Source organism: Cucurbita moschata, unplaced genomic scaffold (assembly GCF_002738365.1).
Source record: "Cucurbita moschata cultivar Rifu unplaced genomic scaffold, Cmos_1.0 Cmo_Scf00023, whole genome shotgun sequence".
NCBI lineage: Eukaryota > Viridiplantae > Streptophyta > Magnoliopsida > Cucurbitales > Cucurbitaceae > Cucurbita > Cucurbita moschata.
Genome location: NW_019268539.1, coordinates 3,282,640 through 3,303,312, shown reverse-complemented (window position 1 = coordinate 3,303,312; position 20,673 = coordinate 3,282,640). Strand labels below are relative to the sequence as shown.

At 38.4% G+C, this 20,673-nt stretch overlaps 3 protein-coding genes across 6 annotated transcripts; 1 reads left to right on the top strand and 2 right to left on the bottom strand.

Moving 5' to 3' along the window:
• Positions 1–3,303: 3,303 nt before the first annotated feature.
• LOC111460465 (GATA transcription factor 1-like) lies at positions 3,304–5,283 on the bottom strand. Its single transcript, XM_023103737.1, has 2 exons — positions 4,976–5,283; positions 3,304–4,329 (listed from the first exon to the last, which is right to left on the bottom strand). Exons 1-2 carry the CDS (start codon positions 5,153–5,155, stop codon positions 3,676–3,678), a joined length of 834 nt encoding a protein of 277 aa, XP_022959505.1. The 5' UTR covers positions 5,156–5,283; the 3' UTR covers positions 3,304–3,675.
• A 2,594-nt stretch (positions 5,284–7,877) lies between these two features.
• LOC111460464 (carboxyl-terminal-processing peptidase 2, chloroplastic-like) lies at positions 7,878–13,051 on the top strand. 2 transcript variants are annotated; one of them, XM_023103735.1, is made up of 13 exons: positions 7,878–8,047; positions 8,215–8,557; positions 8,651–8,800; positions 9,260–9,342; positions 9,495–9,700; positions 10,095–10,163; positions 10,350–10,468; positions 10,769–10,844; positions 10,919–10,960; positions 12,024–12,132; positions 12,411–12,508; positions 12,592–12,685; positions 12,759–13,051. In XM_023103735.1, exons 1-13 carry the CDS (start codon positions 7,946–7,948, stop codon positions 12,882–12,884), a joined length of 1,617 nt encoding a protein of 538 aa, XP_022959503.1. In that variant the 5' UTR covers positions 7,878–7,945; the 3' UTR covers positions 12,885–13,051. The 2 variants fall into 2 exon arrangements, with proteins under 2 accessions (XP_022959503.1, XP_022959504.1); XM_023103736.1 differs by having other exon boundaries at positions 7,946–8,047; positions 8,221–8,557.
• A 914-nt stretch (positions 13,052–13,965) lies between these two features.
• LOC111460462 lies at positions 13,966–20,623 on the bottom strand. 3 transcript variants are annotated; one of them, XM_023103733.1, is made up of 15 exons: positions 20,203–20,622; positions 19,555–19,713; positions 19,347–19,463; positions 19,153–19,237; positions 18,939–19,047; positions 18,760–18,827; positions 18,126–18,251; positions 17,110–18,047; positions 16,666–16,869; positions 16,506–16,566; positions 16,089–16,202; positions 15,684–15,797; positions 15,509–15,598; positions 15,256–15,323; positions 13,966–14,325 (listed from the first exon to the last, which is right to left on the bottom strand). In XM_023103733.1, the coding sequence occupies exons 1-14, from the start codon at positions 20,316–20,318 to the stop codon at positions 15,297–15,299; spliced, it is 2,328 nt and encodes a 775-aa protein (XP_022959501.1). In that variant the 5' UTR covers positions 20,319–20,622; the 3' UTR covers positions 13,966–14,325; positions 15,256–15,296. The 3 variants fall into 3 exon arrangements, 2 of the variants coding, with proteins under 2 accessions (XP_022959501.1, XP_022959500.1); XR_002713422.1 differs by having other exon boundaries at positions 15,230–15,323; positions 18,939–19,237; positions 20,203–20,623; XM_023103732.1 differs by having other exon boundaries at positions 18,939–19,237.
• Between the last annotated feature and the right edge of the window lie 50 nt (positions 20,624–20,673).

The following is a 20,673-nucleotide window of genomic DNA, read 5'->3' as shown; positions in this document are numbered from 1 at the left end:
AAGGTACATGAATCAATTGAGACCGCGTTCGAATGAGAGTAATCATGAGGAGAGGATGACTAAGAATTGAGGACAATTCATTCTGGAAGGACTCGTGTTGGTCGGTAGAGGATAGTTTTTGCTCTTATAATCGAAGAGTAAGTAACGTAACCATGTTGCAGGGGATGCAGAGAATGTCGAGGTCGGGGCCATTGAGTGCAGAATAAAGATTTTAAATTCTAGACATGGGCCGTTACAATATTACCGGTGTTCCAAGTCAAAGCATTATAATTAGAGTTCGAGATAACTCACACTTTTAGGCCTAAAAGTTTAGCATTTGTGGGATATATATATATATATTAATAAGCACGTGCATAGCTCATGGTTAGAAGTAATGGTTTGGTATATGCTTCTTTATTTTATTCAATGCAAATGATGCTTGGAATTAAGGAGTAATTCTTTTAGTTTTTTAAGAACAAAAGTTAGTGAAACATATTAAATTATTGTTTTTATTATTAAACTTAGTCTATAAATTTTAAGGTATGGTTTTATGTAGTTTTCGAGAGAATAATAGTGTTTATCTATGAAACAAATATGTTAATTTAGATGACATAAAAATTGAATAATTTAACGAAATAAAGTGAATTTGTATATGCCATGTTGTAATTGAAAGAGAATTCGAACCCACTTCTTGAAATGGATATCAAATCACTTTTATAGGTCAGATCTGACCCCGCTCCATTTTGTTAACGCCTCTACAATATGTTGTGGTTGAAAGTTTCGATCTTGAATGTATATGCTATGTTGTGATTGAAAGAAAAGTCGAACCCACTTCTTGAAACGGGATATCTAATCACTTTTCATCTGACTCCACTCCATTTTGTGGACGTCTCTACAGTATGTTATTGTTGAAAGTTTCGATCTTGAGTGGAAGTGGACAACGGATTTTGTGTATACTATGTTATGATTTAAAGAAAACTCGAACCCTCTTCTTGAAACGGGATATCAAATACTTTTATAAGTAACATTTGACTCCGTTCCATTTTGTAAACGTCTCTACAGTATGTTATTGTTGAAAGTTTCGATCTTAAGTGGGAGTGGACAACAGAGTTTGTGTATATTATGTTATGATTGAAAGAAAACTCGAACCCACTTCTTGAAACGGGATATCTAATCATTTTTATTAGTTACATCTGACTCCACTCCCTTTTGTGGACGTCTCTATAGTATGTTACAGTTGAAAGTTTCGATCTTGAGTGGAAGTGTACAACGAATTTGTGTATACTATACCATGATTGAAAGAAAACTCGAACCCACTTCTTGAAATGGGATATTAAATCACTTTTATAAGTAACATCTGAATCCACTCCATTTCGTTGATGTCTCTACAGTATGCTACAGTTGAAAATTTCGATCTTGAATGGAAGTGTAAAATGAATTTGTGTATGCTCAAACCCACTTCTTGAAACGAGATATCTAATCACTTTCATAAGTTACATTTGACTCCGCTCCATTTTGTGGACATCTCTACTGTCTATTATAGTTGAAAGTTTCGATCTTGAGTGGAAGTGGACAACGAATTTTGTGTATGCTATGCTATGATTGAAAGAAAACTCGAGAGTCCAGTTCTTAAAACGGGATATCTAATTACTTTATAAAGATTCCGCTCCATTTTGTTGACGTATCTACAGTATGCTATGGTTGAAATTTTCGATCCCGATTGACCTAAAACGCAAAGACGAAAGTGTAGCTTTTCAAATCAAAATCCACAAAATACCACAATAGGAAATGGGAACAATAAAGAATGAAAAGGAGGTAAAAAGATGGGGAAAAGTGAAGAAGAACAACACACATTTGATAGCTTTTTTAAGTGTGTGGGGTCTTTTGTCTTTGGATGGGCAAATGGAAAACCCACAAAAAAAAGAACACAAACCCTTATCTCAAGCTTGCACCAATGAATGTGGTGGTTTATTATCAATATCACTATAAATACTAATCATAAAATAATATATATACAGATATTCATCGATATCCATCAATATATCGATATCGACACCTTACCCAGGATAGATCTGCTCGTTGATTCCACTATCGGATATTCAATCTTCTATATAAAGCTTCTCATCAAATAGCAATGGAAGAAGACGATTCTTTCATTAACAAAGAAGGAACTGTTATACCATATTCAATGCTCGGTCAAAATTCAAAAGTTTGACTTTCCACACGTAGAGATTAAGAGTCGAAGTTTTGGTGTTTTTTTTTCTTATCCATTCATACTCGTTATGTAACAGCTAAGCCCACTGTTAGCAGAAAATTGTCTGCTTTGGTCACGTATTGTCATCAACATCACAGTTTTAAAACATGTCTACTAATGTTTTGTTTCCCTCTCCCCAACTGATGTGGAATCTCGTAATCTACCCCTAGCTCAAGTCCACCGCTAGCAAATGTTGTCCATTTTGGCCCATTATATATTGTCATTAGCCTCATGGTTTTAAAACGCCGCTCCACACCTTGTAAGAAATGTTTCATTTCCCTCTCCAAATGTGAGATCAATATCCTCACGGTGTTACGTATTGCCATTAGCCTCACGGTTTCAAAATGCATCTACAAAGAAGAGGTTTCCACACCCTTGTAAGAAATATTTCGTTTCTCTAGATCTCACAATCCACCCACTTGGGCCGCATCTTCGCTAGCACATCGCCCCGTGTTTGGCTCTAATACTATTTGTAACAGCATAAACACACTGCTAGCAAACATTATCCGCTTTAGCCCATTATGTATCACAATCAATCTCACAATCTTAAAACTGGTCTACAACAATATGCATAGATTATGTATCACAATTAATTAAAATATTTTTTTAAAAAATTAATTATCAAAATAGAGGCTATTATTAAAACCTCCATGAACTTAGTTAAAACAAATTGGGCCAATACTATTGGGCCGAACCGGGTCGGGTCGGGTCGGGTCTAACATTGATTCTCTTTCTTTACGTAAGATAATAATTTCTTCACTAACGTCTCGACACCAATAAATAAATAAATAATTTATAGAAAAATAATAAATAAAATCGCGACTAATTAAATTAATAACATTTTTATTTCTCCCAATTTTAAATTAATTTCATGAATGATCGATCACGTGAAATTGAAAAGAAAGAGACTAAAAAAAGAGGATATCCTTTTACATAAATCTGGACACTGACAAATTAAATAAAATATTAAAAAAAAGACACAAATAATAAATAAATAAAAACAAATTATTTAATTACATTAATCCACAAAAATAAAATTTTGATTTGATATTGGAATACCCATTATAACCTCAAACCCAAATAACGAAACAAAAAAATCGATTCAATTCTTCAAAGTTTTGCACTAAATTTTCCCGCCTGCCAAACACAAAATTCATTGGCAAACATGAATTTTCTCGGGAAAATCAAACCCAGAAAATTTCAAATTTTTACTGAAAAATATGAACAAAAACCCTAAATTTCTATGCATTAAAAGAGCTCTATATTGAATTTTCAACATCAAACAGAGAAATTTTCCACTAATTTTAAATCTCTATCCCACATAACAAACAAATGCCTAAAAACTAAGCTAAAATTAAAGGAAAAAAAGAGGATTAATGAAGAACGGAACCAAATGGCTCATTAAACTCAACCAAAAAGAGAAAAATCCACAAAATTTAAACTTACCCTTTATCCATTGGATTCACCACCATACCAAACTGCTTCTGTCTCCTCATTTCCATCACTTTCCGGTGAGAATTCGAGTGCAGCTCCGGCGAGAACGTCGGACTACTCGCCGGGCGGTACTCCGGCACCAGCCGCCCTGATTTGTATCGAACCCCACAAGCATTACAGAGCGTTTTCGGCCCATATGGACCAGCCCGCCATTGCGGCGTTTTTTCCGCACCACAATGTAGGCATTTTCTCCCAATGGCCGTCTTCGCCGTCGTCACCGCCGCCGCGGTAGTGGCGGTGGCGGTGGTGATGGGTTGTATTTGTTTCACATTTCTCGAACTGGGTTGTTGTTTGAACCAGAGATGGTGGCCGGAAACGTGACGGCTACGACGGCGTTTGCTCCGTGCCTTGCCGGGAACTTTCAGACCGTCGCAGCAGCTCATTAGAATGCTACCATGAGCACTCGGTTTATTTCCGCCGTGGCTACTGATTGAAGTGGTTTCGAGAACCGAAACCGGACTGTTCTGTTTGGAAACGCTCATTAACGACGGCGGCTGCGGGTGGTCGTGGTGGTGGTCGGAGAGAATGTCGACAAACGTCTCGACGGCGGGAAATACATCTTCGTTTGATAGCCACTCGAGTTCTTCCTCAGCGTAATCCTCCTAACACCCAAAAAAAAACCAAAAACGAGTTTTTTCAGCAACTCGGCCTAAAAAAACCGAGTCAACTCGGTTCCGTACCTTTTTTTTTTTTTGGTCCACCAATAATTATAATAACAGTAGCAAAAATAATAAATAATAATTACATTATTGCCTTTTTTTTTTTTTCAAAATTAGGATGAGAAAAGGCGTGACTGCGGGAGGCTAAAAGCAAAAGGACGAATAAGCCTAGTCCTATTCGTTCAAGGAATGTTGGAGGATAGGGGCAAAAATGTCATTTCACAGGAAGACAGGAGTGGCAATATTAAAGATTGATTGATATTTCCACTCCCTCTCCATCGGATATTATTATTATTTATTATTACAAGCATACAATTCTAAACCTAACGGACGACAGCTCAGAACCACATAAAAAGGACCCCCATTAACAAAATACCCAAAATACCCTCAAGTTTCCTAATTCAACTAGTGCACCCAGGGCCATATCCGTCTTTTCAACTGACCCCCACCCACCCCCACCCACCCAATTAACTTTGTCTTCAACTTTTTGCCAACTCGGGCGAGTCAACTCAGTAACTCACTCCGTGTGAGCCCATTTTTGACAACCCAACCGGAATAACGAAACCCACCGGCGAAAAAAAGGACTTACAGGCAAAACACGGCAAGAGGAGGAATCTTCCGGGTGGAAACCGGCGTTGAACTCGGAGGAGTCAGTCGCCGCCTTGGGCTTAACGGAAAAGGGTGGAACGGCGTCGTCTTCCTCGTCTTCCCCACCGATGTCGGAAGAGAAATCCAGAAGGTCATCCATGAAAGCCAAAGAAGACTCCATTTTTTTTTTGTGCGAGTTTTTAAAAGAGAGAGAAAGAGAACCCGTTTTCTAGAGAGAGAAAGAGTGTTGTTGTGAGTCTATTATTATCGTCAACACGATGTCTTCGTGAGGGTTTTTGGGTGTGGTGGGGGAAACGCAACCAGGGGATGTCAATTTTTTTCTTTTTTCTTTTTTCTTTTTAATTAATAATAACAATTAAATATTCAAAAATATCCTTTTTCGTGTGCGGGTGGGTGTAGAGTAAGAATAACAGAGCAGGGTTTGACTTTGACTTCGAAGTGAAAGGAGGAAGATCAACTGTCGGAGTAAGTGGGGCCCAGTGTGAGTTGGCGAAATACTAAGGGAGAAAGTACACCGTATTTAGCCTGGATCATAGGGGTAGGATGGTATTTTGAGGATTTAGTGAGGGGTAAATTAGGGAGAAGGAAAAAGGGTAATATTGGACGACGTTCACGATGTCGCGCTTCATCCAATGAGATTCGTCCACGTAATTTACCCAATAAGAGTCCGACACGTGGGAGTTTCTTTCTTTATTTATTTTTTTCGTTTCGAGATTTATTTGGAAAAATGTTTGAAGATGGTGGGGCCCGCAGAGACACCGCATGTGGCGGCGATGATAGTGTTTGACTCCACGCGCTGTGTTATCAATTTTTATAGTACGAGGGTAGGGTCCACTCCAGGGGTAATATCGTAAATTCACAGTTAGGATATGGGAATATTAGTGTGTGCATGTGAACGTGAAAGTGGGAGCCTCGACACCCCCACTCCAAAAATAATGTAAAATTTGAGGCCACCATACATAATATATATAATTTAATTTATATACCTTCATTTAACCCCATAAAATTAATACCACATATTTGTTGTACTAAACGAATGCTCGAACTCTTTTTGTGTATAGTTACAAGACACGAGATTAACAGATTCGATAGCTTTTTCTCACCTCATATTCAAGATCAGTAAAGTGCATATGGGTTGAGTTAGGGTTGGTTGAGCAGGTGACCTGAGCAATCGGAATAGGGTTCACAATCCAACTCAACTCCACCACCTATCTCAATCTCGAGCCCATGAAGTTTTTCAACTAGAGCCATTGAAGGGAATATTCCTCAAACGAATTTTTCTTACCTTTTTTATTTTTAGGTTATTTTTCAACCATTATAATAATTATTCCAAAAAATAAAAATAAAGAAATGAAGCCTAAAGACCAAAATTGGAAATTAAATAAATATTTTGTATTTTTTTAAGTATAAAAATCATTAGATTTGAAAAGTCAGATACTAAAAATAGAATTTAAAGCAATAAATTATATTTTATTTTATTTATTAAGAATTAAAATGAGAATCTGTTTAAATTAAAAATATGTGATGGAAAAACTATAGATTTTAATTTTTATAATAATAAAAAAAAGGTCCACAAATTTAGGATTTGAGACAAGATTCCTTACCTAGATTAGGTGAATCTCATTCTCTCACTCTTGATTTGGGGTGGGCCCCACAATTTATAAATTATTTTAATTATTAATACCAACCTAATTAAATTCTAAATCCTAGACATGAGTTAAATACGTCATTCAAATATTTTAAAATTCACATAATTTTTAACATACATTAAAAAAAAATATATATTTACTTCAAGAAATATTTATATATTTATTTTTTACCTAGGTAAATACATTGAGATAACATGTTTGAATCTAAGGGTGTACATGATCTGAGTTGGGTTGTGTTTAAGAATTTTTTTTTTACCCAAATCAACTCAAAAAACTAATCAACCCGAGGGTTTTGTCCCATGAACCTGAAACCGAACCGATTCAATTCAGGTTTCCAGAAAAATAAACTCAAACCAACTCAAAAAGCTAATCCAACCCAACTCAACCATTATAGTTCGGGTTAGGTTGGTCCGAGTTGTCAGGTTGAATGTACATCCCTATTTGAATCTCCCACCACTCATGTATTGATAACAGAAGAATAAATATATGTTTTAGACCCAAATATTTATTTATTTAAATTTAATATTTTTTGTTTTAAAATTTTGAATTTAGTCCTTCATAATCGATGAAGTTTAATTGAGGGACTAAATTGAAAAATTAGAGCAAACATACATTTAGCCAAAAAAAAACAATTTGTTATATTTAATTTTCAACTAGGGCCATGGGCCTGTTGGATCCACCACTATCAGCCCAGCTCAGCCCAGCCCGGCCTACCCAGCTCAGCCCAGCCCAGCCCAGTCCAGCCAAGCCTAGCTCAGCCCAGTCCAGCACAGTCCAGCCTAGCCCAGCTCAGCCCAGCTCAGCCCAGTCCAGCCCAGCCTAGCCCAGCTCAACCCAGCACAGTCCAGCCCAGCTCAGCTCAGCCCAGTCCAGCACAGTCCAGCCCAGCCCAGCCCAGCCTAGCCCAGCTCAGCCCAGCCCAGCACAGTCCAGCCCACCCTAGCCCAGCTCAGCCCAGCACAGTCCAGCCCACCCTAGCTTAGCCCAGTCCAGCACAGTCCAGCCTAGCCCAGTCCAGCACAGTCCAGCCCAGCCCAGCTCAGCCCAGTCAAGCGCAGCCCAGCACAGCTCAGCCCAGCACAACTCAGCCCAGTCCAGTCCAGTCCAGCCCAGCCCATCTTAGCCCAGTCCAGTGCAGCCCAGCCTAGCCCAGCCCAGCTCAGCTCAGCCCAGTCCAGCCCATCTTCGTGCCGTTCTTCAGGAGACGAAAAAATAAGCAAAAACAATGGATAAGCCGTACCAGTCGTCAGAAATGGTGGTGAACGTTCAGTAGGCTTCTTCCGCCCGGGCTCTTACTGCCGATGGAGTTCCTTTCGAGCTGCGCTTCTTCTTCGTCCTCACAGCGTTTCGCATTCTTCAATGTCCAGCATCAAAATACTCTTAGTTCTCGCGCCACTGTAAAGGTACTCTTTTCCTCCTCCATCTCTTTGTTTAAATGATCGCCAATTTCTTTTGCCGTCAATTATAGTGCAAAATCTTATTCTGCCGGCGAAATTTCCGTTGTTGAATGTGGCGTTAAGAATTTATATTACTGTTTTAGTGGCGTGTTAGATTGAGCTAGCTTTCACAGTCGCAGGTATTGCCATGGAACTTTTCTGTGGTTGGTCTTGGTCGATCGACGAGGCTCAGTGCCGATGGTCGGGAGAGAATTTTGGGCTGTAATTGTGGATCAAATCGTGTTTTGTTGTTTCGGCAGTCTTGGAGATATCATTCCTGTTTGGCTTCTTCGTTTGATTTGATATCCTTGAATTATCGGTATGTGTTCAATCGGAATATATACCAGGTGAATTTCCGAAGAATCAGGAGTTCTTTGGGAAAATTTAGACAGCGTTTCTCTGTAAAACTTGCTCGAGTGATGGTCTGCGTGATGCTAGTAATGTCAGTTTCTTCTACTTTTGGCGGCACTCCATCACGTAAGTTCAAATTTTCACGTAGTGTTTGCAATTTCTGAGAACCGAATGTTCTTCATTGTTCTTGTCATGATTAAATGTGTTTCTATTATTCAGAGGCCCTCACTGAAGAGAACCTACTGTTTCTGGAGGCGTGGAGGACAATAGATCGTGCATATATTGATAAGACCTTTAATGGGCAAAGTTGGTTTCGTTACAGAGAAAATGCATTGAGAAATGAACCCATGAATACGCGAGAAGAGACCTGTATGAAACTTTTCTCTGTTTCTGATCATGCACGGTAGACCGAATATTTTCGTAATTATCATCTAAAAGCATGAATATACACTAAACAGTTCCAATACCCCAGGGTCGTAAATTTGTCCCAGCATTTGAAACTCTGATTTCTTTTCTTTTTATGAGAACACTACCTCTGATCCTATTGATTTGTTTATCATGCTTTCGAACTATTCCTGTGCTCTATTGTGAATTTAGCTTTGTGGTTGCTCTGCAAAGTGCCCATGCCAAGGTTTATCATTTACACGGTTTAATCATGCAATAATGTACAAGTTTGGGAAATATAAAAAGCTTATTATAAGTATGACGTCTACAGTAATCATCTTTCCATGAAATCCCAGACGAGAAATTTCTTGCTAATTTAGTATGTCAGACATTTTTACTCATTTTCCTGAAATGTTGCCACTCGGTTGATAATTTTGTTTACAGATACTGCAATAAAGAAGATGCTTGCGACTCTTGGTGATCCCTTCACTCGATTTTTAGAACCTGAAAAGTTTAAAAGTTTGCAGGTAGGAGATGCAACCTTTTTTTAGATCGGTTCATTTGTCTATATGGAGAAGAAATTCCATATAAAAATTTAGCTGTGACATTCACTTATAATCTCCTTCTGGGCATAAGAAAGAAATGCTCTAAACTCTAGTAATATCTTCTTTGAAGGCAGTCTGGTACTCAAGGTGCTCTTACAGGTGTAGGACTGTCCATTGGTTATCGCACCAATGTAGATGGACCTGCTGGGCTTGTTGTCATTTCAGCTGCACCAGGGGGCCCTGCAGAAAGAGCTGGTATTACTTCTGGTGATGTTCTTCTGGCAATTGATGATACTACCACAGAATCCATGGGTATATATGATGCGGCAGAGCGATTGCAGTAGGTTTCTCCCCTTACCATAAGATTAAACGGTGTAACATTACGTGTTGTCAGTAGATTAATAGATAAAAATTACTAAGGAGCTCGATATACCCTAAAATTTCTTTGATCTTAAATATTTTTATTCGTTTATGATTCATGTTGGTTAATGAAGTATGAAACATACGGAGTGTTTCACTTTGTTACTTCATCATAGGCCATCACAATAAGCAACATTGAAGGCACACAATTTGATTATCTGTGAATCTATTTAGAAACTTTTGATTAAGAAAGACCCAATTTTCTAACTCATGTTTAGTTGGTTAAAGTTGTTCCTAGAATTTCTTTTGAAGCACTAATTTCTTGGTGTATATTTAATTGTATTTGAATTAACTTCTAACAAGAGTGATTGCAGAGGACCAGAAGGAAGTTCTGTGCAATTGACCGTTCAAAGTGGCCCAAGTGTAAAGCAACTTGATTTAGTGTAAGATTATTTCCACATTTTATCTTACGTTTTTTTAACGTGGAGCTGAACTAGGGAGCCAAAAGACCTGTGTTCCTAAAGAACCTCCTGGCATGTTATAGCTTACTTATGAGTTATGCTGCATTAAGTATGTTTTTCCCTCAAATGTTCTGACGGTTCTAGAACTGATAGAATCATACCTTCCAGGCGAGAGAAAGTTGCAATAAATCCAGTGAAGTCCAGAATCTGTGAGTTGCCTGGCTCAGGGGACGACTCCTCTAAGATTGGTTACATCAAGCTTACGTCATTTACTCAAAAGGCATCTGGTAAGAAAGATCATTTGTCCTTTATTGCTGCGGCTCTACATTGTAGTTTGACTCTCAGAGACAATTTATTCTAAGAATTTAAACAAAAAACTTCCTTCATCCATTCTACTTATCTGCACATCATTTGAAAACAACAATACGTTTAGTACATTGTCTTGTATCATTCTCAGTCGTCAAGGGATTCCAAGGGGTAATGTGCTTATCTGGTTATGAGAATTATGTCCTTTGCAGGTGCTGTGAAAGAAGCGATTGATTAGGGGTAATGTGCTTATCTGGTTATGAGAATTATGTCCTTTGCAGGTGCTGTGAAAGAAGCGATTGATTATTTAAGGAGTAACAAAGTTAATGCCTTTGTACTTGACCTTCGGGATAATAGGTGATTAGTTTTCACTTTTCAGCACTTGAAGTTTTCCTTTTAGCACACCTCTTGAACTGTGGAACTTGTTGCAGTGGTGGTCTTTTTCCAGAAGGAGTTGAGATTGCCAAGATTTGGTACGTGCTATTTGGGTATATTATTTGATGTGTTATTCATGCTGTTAGTTTCATTAATGGTGTAATATGACACAATGGATAATCCAAGTATATTACATCTGTAAAATTATCACTTTGCATTTAGGGAAAGGAGGTCTCTTGTAGCAATAAAAAGGCTAGACAAGTTTGGAACTTGATGTCGTAAAGAGATCGTCTCAAATGGAAATCAAATTCTATGGGAGGTAGGAAAGTTGCACTTAAGAGTTAAAACTGAATCAACTAACGCCTCTTTTTGAAGCGTGTGGTCAAAGAAGCAAAGGAATAAGATTCAAAGGGAATAATCAATCCCAAATTTTCTCCAAAAACGAATGCGAGATCCATTTCCTGTTGAAAACTAAAGAACTTGCTTTGTTCAGCAATGAGAAATGGATTCCCATGTGAGATCTCACGTCGGTTAGAGAAGGGAACGAAACATTCTTTATAAGGGTGTAGAAACCTCTTCCTAGTAGACGCATGTTAAATGTTCTTTTGAGAGGAAGCCTAGAAGGGAAAGCCCAAAGAGGACAATATCTACTGGCAGGTGGCGTGGGCTTGGGCTTGAGGAGTTACATCCCAGGGCTCTTAGATGTGCTTTTTAGAAACCACATGTTCTATCGGCTGACAAACATATTTATCATGATAACCTTGTGGGACAAAGAATCTGACTATTGAAGGGAAAGTTCCATTACCACTTGGCTAGGTCAGGTAGTTTCCTATATGTTTGATTCCTTATTCCTGCCCTCGTTAAACCCCTAGTAGAATGGTCTGTCTTTTTAAGTTTGTTTGGATATAGTTTAATGAATCGAGTAGACTAATATTATTAGGTGACATTGATGTTGTGCATGTGTGAGATCTATCATTTCCATCTTTTCTCTTTTCCATTGATCATTTCATTTGCGATTTGGTCGGATCTCAATAATTTATCATACTATTAACATAGTACTTGACATACAAGGATTCAAAAGTTGACAGTGAATCATTGTAGCTAGTAGAATGTCCTCTTAACGCTCTGCAGCCTGGTTTCATATTATCTGTTCTTATTCAGGTTGGACAAAGGTGTTATCGTGTATATTTGCGATAGTCGTGGCGTCCGAGATATATATGATTCAGATGGAAGTAGCTCTATAGCAGCTTCAGAACCATTAGCTGTGTTGGTAAACTTTCATCTCCATTCTTTCTCTAAATAAAGGCTCCACCAAGTATCTCATCTATTCTTACTATTTACTTCATCATCACGACCTCCTTTTCTATGGATTCCTCTAAAGACTCCTTTAATATTTCTGTTACAATCACGATTATCCTCTTATTCTGCATTCTTATGCTATAGGGTTCGTAGCATTTTGTCTTATATCGGGACGTTTAATTGTAGTGTACGAAAATGCAAGCCTTTTTAAACTTTATTTTGATCGTTTGAACATAACGCTTATATTAGGTGAACAAGGGAACTGCTAGTGCGAGTGAAATACTAGCCGGAGCATTGAAGGACAACAAGCGTGCTATATTATTTGGAGAACCAACCTATGGGAAAGGGTAAGAACTTTTGGCTGCCCCAAAACATGATTAGATGTAAGTATATCCTAATTCCTTACAACAATTCACATTCTTCTCTGCAGCAAGATTCAGTCAGTCTTTAAACTATCAGACGGTTCTGGCTTGGCTGTGACAGTGGCTCGTTACGAGACACCAGCTCACATCGACATCGACAAGGTCTCTCTATCTCTTATCCCTACGAACACTTCTCAGGAAGACAACGTTCTTAACGCGCCTGGATATTCTGCAGGTAGGAGTGATTCCAGACCGTCCGCTACCAGCATCATTCCCAAAGGATGGAGAGGGTTTCTGTAGCTGCTTTGAGGATGCAGCTTCTGCTTGCAATGTCAACAGGTTACAACTATTTTCAAGATGATGAAGGTTTTTTTTTTTCTTTTTCTTATTTAATTCTTGAATTGGCATTATTTGATTTGGATGGTCAGTTTATGTTGATTGGTAAAACATTCTTTACATTTATAATCCTATAGATTTCTGTAATAGGAATTATTCACGAGTTAAATACAAACACAATACGTTTGATTTCTATTATAATGAAATCAAGTCACAGGTCAACATTCTCAATCCCATCTTTTATCGTTTTCCAAAACGTAGAATTTATGAATTCTTTCCTTGCTTTAATGAACCAAAACTGTAGTGTTCAAAATGCCTCCAACAATGAGCTTCAACCCTGAAAGAACATAAACTAATCAAAGTCGGGAGGCCTAACTCCGAACAAGGTGGAGAATCTTCGTTGAAACGGTATATAGGAAAAGTAACAAAGAGACTTTTCTCTCGGTTGGCTCTGACCCACCCAATTCAACTTTATATTGAAATTAGAAAGTAGAAAGAAAGAAGGGAGAGGAACCTGATTTCATTCTATCTTCGTCTACTCGGTAAATAGTAGTCTTTCTCCTAAACTCAATCACCTATTCTCGTCCTGTTCATCCTTTTCCTATTTATTCTTTAACTATAAACGAAGAAAAATCTCCCCAAAACATATTTTCACACCAGATCTTTACCTTGATACTATCAAAATGTGAAGGCAAGAATAGAGAAAACCGTTGTGTGCGTATCTAATTAGAATGATTGGAAATGGAAGACGAGATGACTTCAATTCAGTTGCAAAGGTTCATCCGGGCTCTACTTCAGTTCTTTAATATTTACATCTTTTTTCATAAATATCAATTTGATTATTGTCATTAACATTTCTAATAAATAATTTAATAGAAATATGATATACAAATGAACGTGGTTATGAAGTAATATGCAGTTTCTAAACATAAAATTTCAGACATTTTTGAAGACAAAATTCAAACACTAAATTTCCACCCCCTACGTCATCAAGTGGTTAAGTTCTTGAGTGGAGTGACATTTAGAACTGAACTTAGAAAGAAATTCTTGAGGTGGGGCTGTGACAAGACATGAAACCGCCTATGGCTTTGCTGTATCCTGCAATCTTCCATGCAAAATCATGACAAAAACAAATTACACTTCATCATGTCCATCCAATTCAATTCAAACGTCTGGAAATTTTAGGCAAACAAAGCACATACAATAAACTCGCCCTTCACATTTTCTTTTCTTTTTTTTTTTAATATCTCATCTGTATATGTAATTCCAGGTAAAGATCAAATCATCTAAGCACCAGAGCAGTTTTAAAATTACAAACAGAAAAATACAAGCTTGTACAACAATGGTGCGCCATACTGAATTTTAGACATGCCTCTCTATGAGGGAATTTCCAGTAATACTCGGTGGATCGATCTGTTCGCCTTTGCTCCGAGGCTACTTGAAAAGCACACGCAAGCACATCCACCCTGAATCACAGTTTAGACGTTAGGATTTACGAGTTCGGAGCTAACCCCAAGCCGAAACATATAATAATTGTAGTTTCAGGGAATCTATTGGGGATTTTGGCAGAGTCGAGCATGCACCAACCAAACGAATTCTTTGAACAACTATCCCAAAAGTTTGCAGTAAATTTACAGATGTAAGAAAATGGGAAATAGAAGATAATAACACGAGACGCCAATGGGAAGAGAAAAACAAAGGCTTCTTGAATATCGTTCACCGTGCTTAAACCATTTGGAATCAAGTCCCAAATGCAGACCTTAGTACTTGGGGGGACTCCCATGAAAGGTTCGAGTTTTTTATCGGTTGAGTCCAGGAAATAGAATTAGATACTGAGATCAGAATGTTCTCGAAAGTCTATGAGCAAACGTATGGATCGGAGAGTTTCGCGCCTCTCTAGTAGCCTGAATTGTACAGCTGAGAATAAAGTTAATAACTCTTAGTAAATTAGTTTATGAGTAGTAGCTAAAGGGTTGACCCAAACATATGGTCTCGATTACGAGGAAGCCCTTATTTACCCCACCTAGTCACGGTTGAGCTTGTGCACAAGAAGTTTATAGCGGGTTCAGAGAAAGGTAAGAGTTGGCAATGCATGTATGGGAGAATTTAAGGAACCTCTAATAATAGCCCGAGTTATACAGCAAGAATAGAAGGCGTTAGATACCTGACGATGATAAACGCAATTTTTTAATAACGAAATATTCCATATGAACTCACTTTCTTTAGTTTGGGAGCTATCTCATGATATAACCTATAATTCATAACGAAGAAGGCTATATGTTTAACATGTTATGTTCGATCCTAACCGAAAGAAGTGATAGTAACCAAAATAGATATGAAAAGTATGGTGACTAATAAGGAAAAAAAAACCTTGAGAATGTGAAAGAGACACGAACCGGTCAAGCTGCGCTGAATCTCATGTTGTGATTGACAATTACTAGCATTCTAAGGCATATGTCGGAACCTACAACCGAACAAAATAAGAGAAACAAAACAAGTTACGACTTACTAGTCTTCTAAGATTATTACGCACAGTAACTATATAGCGATCTGCCAGTAACTGAACTCGCCACTAAAAAGTAACATTTCAATGCAGAGAGGCTATGCTGGTTCCAAGTACATAATATGTTATGGTCATATGTTCTATACCTCAAACATGTTTTCATCAAGAAAACCACCATATGTTGAGTGATTACAGGCTTGAGAACTATCATATTGAAGGATTCTCAACTTCCCCTCCTGTATGGACAGCCATAATAATTGTATTAAAAGAAATTAAATAAACAATAATCACAATCTATAAAAAAAATATTTAGCAGCTGACCTTGGTCCCGTAGACAACACCGCCTCCCACCGAGGGATGAAAACAAGCCACATTTACCTCGTCCTCGGCACTCGGAAGAACTCTCACAAGTTCCATATCAGAAACTCTGTAAACCTAAGTTGTCAAAGCCAACTTCAGTCAGTTAAGACGAACATTAAATGAACATAAAAAGTCTATATATGCTAAGTATTATATATCGCATAATAAAACTATCTTAACCGTGTCAGGATTATCATATCTTAACTGGTGAAAATGGCCTTTGGAACAGTGCATTTTTCATCAGAGCTAAAGAATGTACACATGATTAAAATAAAATCTAGATCAACAATATGTGGGGCGGGGGGGTTCGAATATCTGACATTTCGGTCCAAGTAACCTCAATTAAACAAAAGAAATGAACCTTACCTCAAGTATAGTGTATATGGGCACAGTTGTCTCTCCATCTACAACAACACTTTTAAGAAGTGAACTATGGCGACGGCCGTAAGCAAGTAATAGATGTTCTGATGTGGGAGAGAACTGCAATTATTGCAAGTAGAAGCTTCAGTAAACTCAGTAAGTACAACTTATTGCCTCATTTTCACGATGAAAAAATTGGAGCTTTAGGGAAAGAAAGAATAAAAAAGATGCAAAGGAAACAAAACAAGAAAGGAAAATCACAGAAAAGAGGCTAATGGGTTTACACAACTAGTTTCTTTGGAGGTTTTCAATTTTATAAAAAGCTAAGCCCTCGATTAGATGAATCAAAGAATATACGTTTAAGGTGCACACTCATGATCGTTAAAGGTGCTTAAAGGAAAACAGTCCTTATCATTTACAAACCTGTATAGATGTTAGACAATGAGCAGCTCTTATTGCTCGAGATGCTAGTACCATGCCAAACCTATATAAAGAAAACAAGGGTGAGAGATAAATTTAAGTTATAAAAAGGAAAGATATCAAGCCATCTTCAATCATAATGTGAATTGTGAAGAAAGATTACGTTGCCTCCTCCAGAGAGTATATCCGAAGCTCGTACATGACCTGCTGAGCCGAAACTGGGTGTCGTGTAGGTGATGTTGCAGCACCAGTTGCATCATTATTAGCATGGCTTTGGAATCCAGGATCAGCTTCCATATGTGGCAACATACATGCCACACATGCTGCCAAAAATCTCCCACAAGGTGAAAAATGGGCACCCATTTCACTGCAACATGATTGGTGGAAAAATGTAGATGGTTAGCGAGACAAGAAACCAAGAACGGATCAAAATCAATTATTCGCAACATTCCATAATGTAAATCTCCCAAATAAGGCGCGTATATATATTAAAACTAGTGGGAAGATACGGCCATCAGGATTCCAACTCCACAATTATAGAAGTGTAGAAGTAAAATAGTGAGTTAAGAAACAGATTGATATTGCATGAGACTGCAGAAGAGCATACCTACAAAGAACGGCATGCGGAATGATTAACCGACATCTTTCATCATCCAGTGGAGCACAAGGATTTTTAACATCATGTGACCATATCCTGAGTTTCACAGTACAAGGTAACTCAGCAGCTGCTACTGCTGCCAAAGAGGCAGCAAGCTCAGACTGAATTCTACTGACAATAGGTTGTGGATCACTTTCATCAGGAATTGAGGTACTCATACTAGCACCTTCATCTGACCCACTTACAGGCACGGGCACACGAGAACGTAAAGAACGATTTCTTGAACCAGATCTCCTACCTCTGCTTTGGCTAACACTGCTAGGAATTAACGAAGTAAGTGGAGCATGAATTCCTCCTATATCAGATGCTGCAGAAGAATGTTCACGAACATCATCATTGTGTGGCCGAAGAGCAGGTTGACTAGCTTGACTTTGGCCAATTAACCACCCTTGCAAGAAAGGAAGTTCCCAAGGGTCATTAAAAGGAAAATTTTGATTATTCCTCACTTCGTTCTGCACTTCCATATTCTCTGAAGCATCCACCGCAGTTTCTGAAACTTCTGTTTCCATTTCATTCGAGTAAGGATTGGTTCCAGTTTCTTCTGGAACTGGTGATGAGCTATTAGGATCAATGGGTGACAACACAAGTTCATACTGTCCTGACGGTGTTGAATATGTTAAAAGCCGTACTGAAGCAGACGGATCAACTCTTTGTAATCTCCCTGCACCAGGTTCTGCTTCTGTTCGATGCATCGACATTCTCCTATTTTCTTTAGAAAATGAAGGCCATATCAACAGAGGAAAGGACATCAAAGGTAGGCCATCCACCAAACTAGAACGATCAGAAGATTGTGCATCGGCAAAATATACGGTAGGAGGTGGATATTGCACATATCCAGGAGATGTTGCTAATGTTATGGCAGATTCTGATGTATCAAGATCATTGACCTTCAGAACAGGTTAAGTAGAAAAATTAGGATGAGTGATTGAAATGAGGCAAATTTAAAGGCAATAAAAATAACATACCTCAGCAGTTAAAAGGAATTGGGCTGCATGTGGGTGAAAATGCACTGCACGCAACGATCGCCGTGTCCTTAAAACAATGGTTGGTGAGGGTGTCTCCCCTCTTTTGTTGTAGTGCCAAATGTAAAGCTGCATAAAATTTAATATCAAGGTTGTATATTAGAATACACTTACTTGGGTGGTTTGAAGTTCCTTTTTTGACATGTTAGGCTTTTCAAATTGTCAGACACATTGTAATAATGAAAACTATCGAGAAGTTCCTTCTCCATCTGCCTTTTTGCAAGAAGGAGAGGTTTTAGCGGCAGGCGGGAATTTGTGTTTTGTTATGGGGTTCGTGGGGCGGGATGATTAATAGAACTTTTAGAGGGTTGGAAAGGGATCCTGGCGATGTTTGATCCTTGGTTAGATTTAATGTTTCTCTTCGGATGTTAGTGACTACTTTTTGTAAGTATTCGCTCGGTCTCATTTTACTCGCTTGGAGCCCCTTCCTTTAGGTGAAATTGTTTTGTGGGCTTGATTTTTTTATATGCCCTTTTATTCTAAAAAAAAACTTGGTTCTTTATGGAAAAAAAAAATGCAAAAACAAAGAATGCACTTACTGATTGATATATATCTAATTTCCCATTTAAAACCTCACCTTATGACCCGATGCCACAGCGAGAAGCTCTCCTTGGGCGTGGAAAGCTATGGATGCAATGGGACGATCTGCATAGGGGGAGAACAAGGTTGAGCAATAACACATATATCCTATACAGAATTCTCAACTATCCAGCCATTTTCACAAGGCTATACAAAAAAGTTGGAGAAGGAAATTACAGAAATCACGAGAGCCAATGCATTCTGCCGTGTTTGCATCCCAAAGTCGAACATCATAATCCAAGCTTCCACTAGCAAGAATTTCAGGGCGCAGTGGATGGAATCTGACCTGAAAGATTACCGGAGGATGAATAGAAGATTCGAGCAACTTGAGTCGCACAGAAAGATTTCTTATCAACAAAGAGAGAGAGAGAGAGAGAGCTTTCACGCTTACCACCCAAGGGGTTCTCCGATGACCACTCAGCACCTTTAAGCAGGTCCCAGTTTGGCAATCAATGATTTTTACAGTATGATCTCCACTGCAGGCACGAAAACAAAAATAGTAAAGGAACGTCTTCACTAAATTAAATTAAAATCGAGCTTCATCACATCACCATAGCAAAAATAAAACAGGAATCAGCAACTCACTGTGTAGAAGCAAGCGTTCTCCCATCAGGGCTGAATGCTGCTGCAATTGTTGACCTTGGAGGAGGCAAAAGCGGACAATATTTAGCTGAAAGATGGCGTAGTGATTCAGCCTCAACCCTGACAAGATTCCAAGTTTAATACCGCATCCCAGGTATGCAAAATATACTTCATTATTTCATTTATTGCATTAGAAGAACAAAATAACTACCATGAGATAAGTCCCTGCTTAGCATCTCTAGCTGCTTCACATCTCGGCCCAACCGAATCACATTGGCGGTCATGAGAATCTCCCCAAAACCTCCTTGATGCACATTTCGTTCGAGGAGAAAGCTCCCTCTGGGCTAAAAGTTGAAAAACATTACTGACTCTGTAAAAGTGAGATAAAAGTTACTGTATAAGATGAATTAGCTTGCAAAAACCAAGAACTCTAAATATTAAATGAACTATCTGAATCTAAACTACACCAGTAGAGTAAAATCCCATCAGCCAAAACAAGTACTAATGTTCCGTGTCCCCCTGATGGTAATCGTAACACTGACAACCATCACAATTAACTATTTACAAGCAATCATGGCTGCTCCCTCCCCTCCACTGACCCGCAAATGCAATGGCAACGATTCCATGCCAACATACCAGTACAGTAAAACAAGAAACTAAAATGAACAAATATATATAAACATTTTCCAAGTTAACTATCAGGCTCGGAGAAACGCATTAAAATCTCATAAATTGAGACCCAAATTTTAAGAAATCTTGTCGAAATTAAGATCTTCACACGACATAAGAAAGACGGCAATCATCCACATAACCGAAATACGAATATCGAATAAAATAATCGTTCCAGTCGCATCATCACCTTTGCCTGCTCGAGGGGTAAGCCGGACCAGGCTGAGAAATGTGAGGCGGCAGCGGTGGGGTCGATGTGGAAGGAGAATTAGAATCGTCAAAAGCCCCAAATGAAGCTCTCATCATTCACCAAAGAAAACGTCATGCTCCAAAATTCTCCGACATTTCGATCGGAAAAGAAGAAATTGCGAGGGAATTAATCCCAATTCAAAGTGAAATGGGAAAGGGGCGTTGTTGTATTAATTTAGAAGCAATGATCGCCGGAGAAGACGGTGAAATTCAGGCGAGGAGGAGCTTCAAACTGGCTAGAAAAGATCTCCGGCAAGAAGACGAAGAAGAAGAAGAGGGCATTCTTGTGAAAAAGAAAACCTAGACGAACAAGAAACGAAACAGAGATCGAAGACAACACCTCCTCTGAAAATCAAAATGTTTTTGGACATATATGTTCCCCTTTTTTCCTTTTTCTTTTATTTTTTTATTT

What these genes read in the sequence shown, in the direction of transcription:
- LOC111460465 (XM_023103737.1), bottom strand. Translation starts at nt 5,155, where the DNA reads ATGGAGTCTTCTTTGGCTTTCATGGATGACCTTCTGGATTTCTCTTCC. An exon ending in CCTCTTGCCGTGTTTTGCCT is followed by an intron (nt 4,330 to 4,975) that starts GTAAGTCCTTTT and finishes TTTGGGTGTTAG; the next exon opens with GAGGATTACGCTGAGGAAGA.
- LOC111460464 (XM_023103735.1), top strand. Translation starts at nt 7,946, where the DNA reads ATGGAGTTCCTTTCGAGCTGCGCTTCTTCTTCGTCCTCACAGCGTTTC. An exon ending in GAATACGCGAGAAGAGACCT is followed by an intron (nt 8,801 to 9,259) that starts GTATGAAACTTT and finishes TTTTGTTTACAG; the next exon opens with ATACTGCAATAAAGAAGATG. An exon ending in AAAAGTTTAAAAGTTTGCAG is followed by an intron (nt 9,343 to 9,494) that starts GTAGGAGATGCA and finishes CTTTGAAGGCAG; the next exon opens with TCTGGTACTCAAGGTGCTCT.
- LOC111460462 (XM_023103732.1), bottom strand. Translation starts at nt 20,318, where the DNA reads ATGATGAGAGCTTCATTTGGGGCTTTTGACGATTCTAATTCTCCTTCC. An exon ending in TACTCTCTGGAGGAGGCAAC is followed by an intron (nt 16,567 to 16,665) that starts GTAATCTTTCTT and finishes TTCTTTATATAG; the next exon opens with GTTTGGCATGGTACTAGCAT. An exon ending in ATTGTCTAACATCTATACAG is followed by an intron (nt 16,203 to 16,505) that starts GTTTGTAAATGA and finishes CAATAATTGCAG; the next exon opens with TTCTCTCCCACATCAGAACA.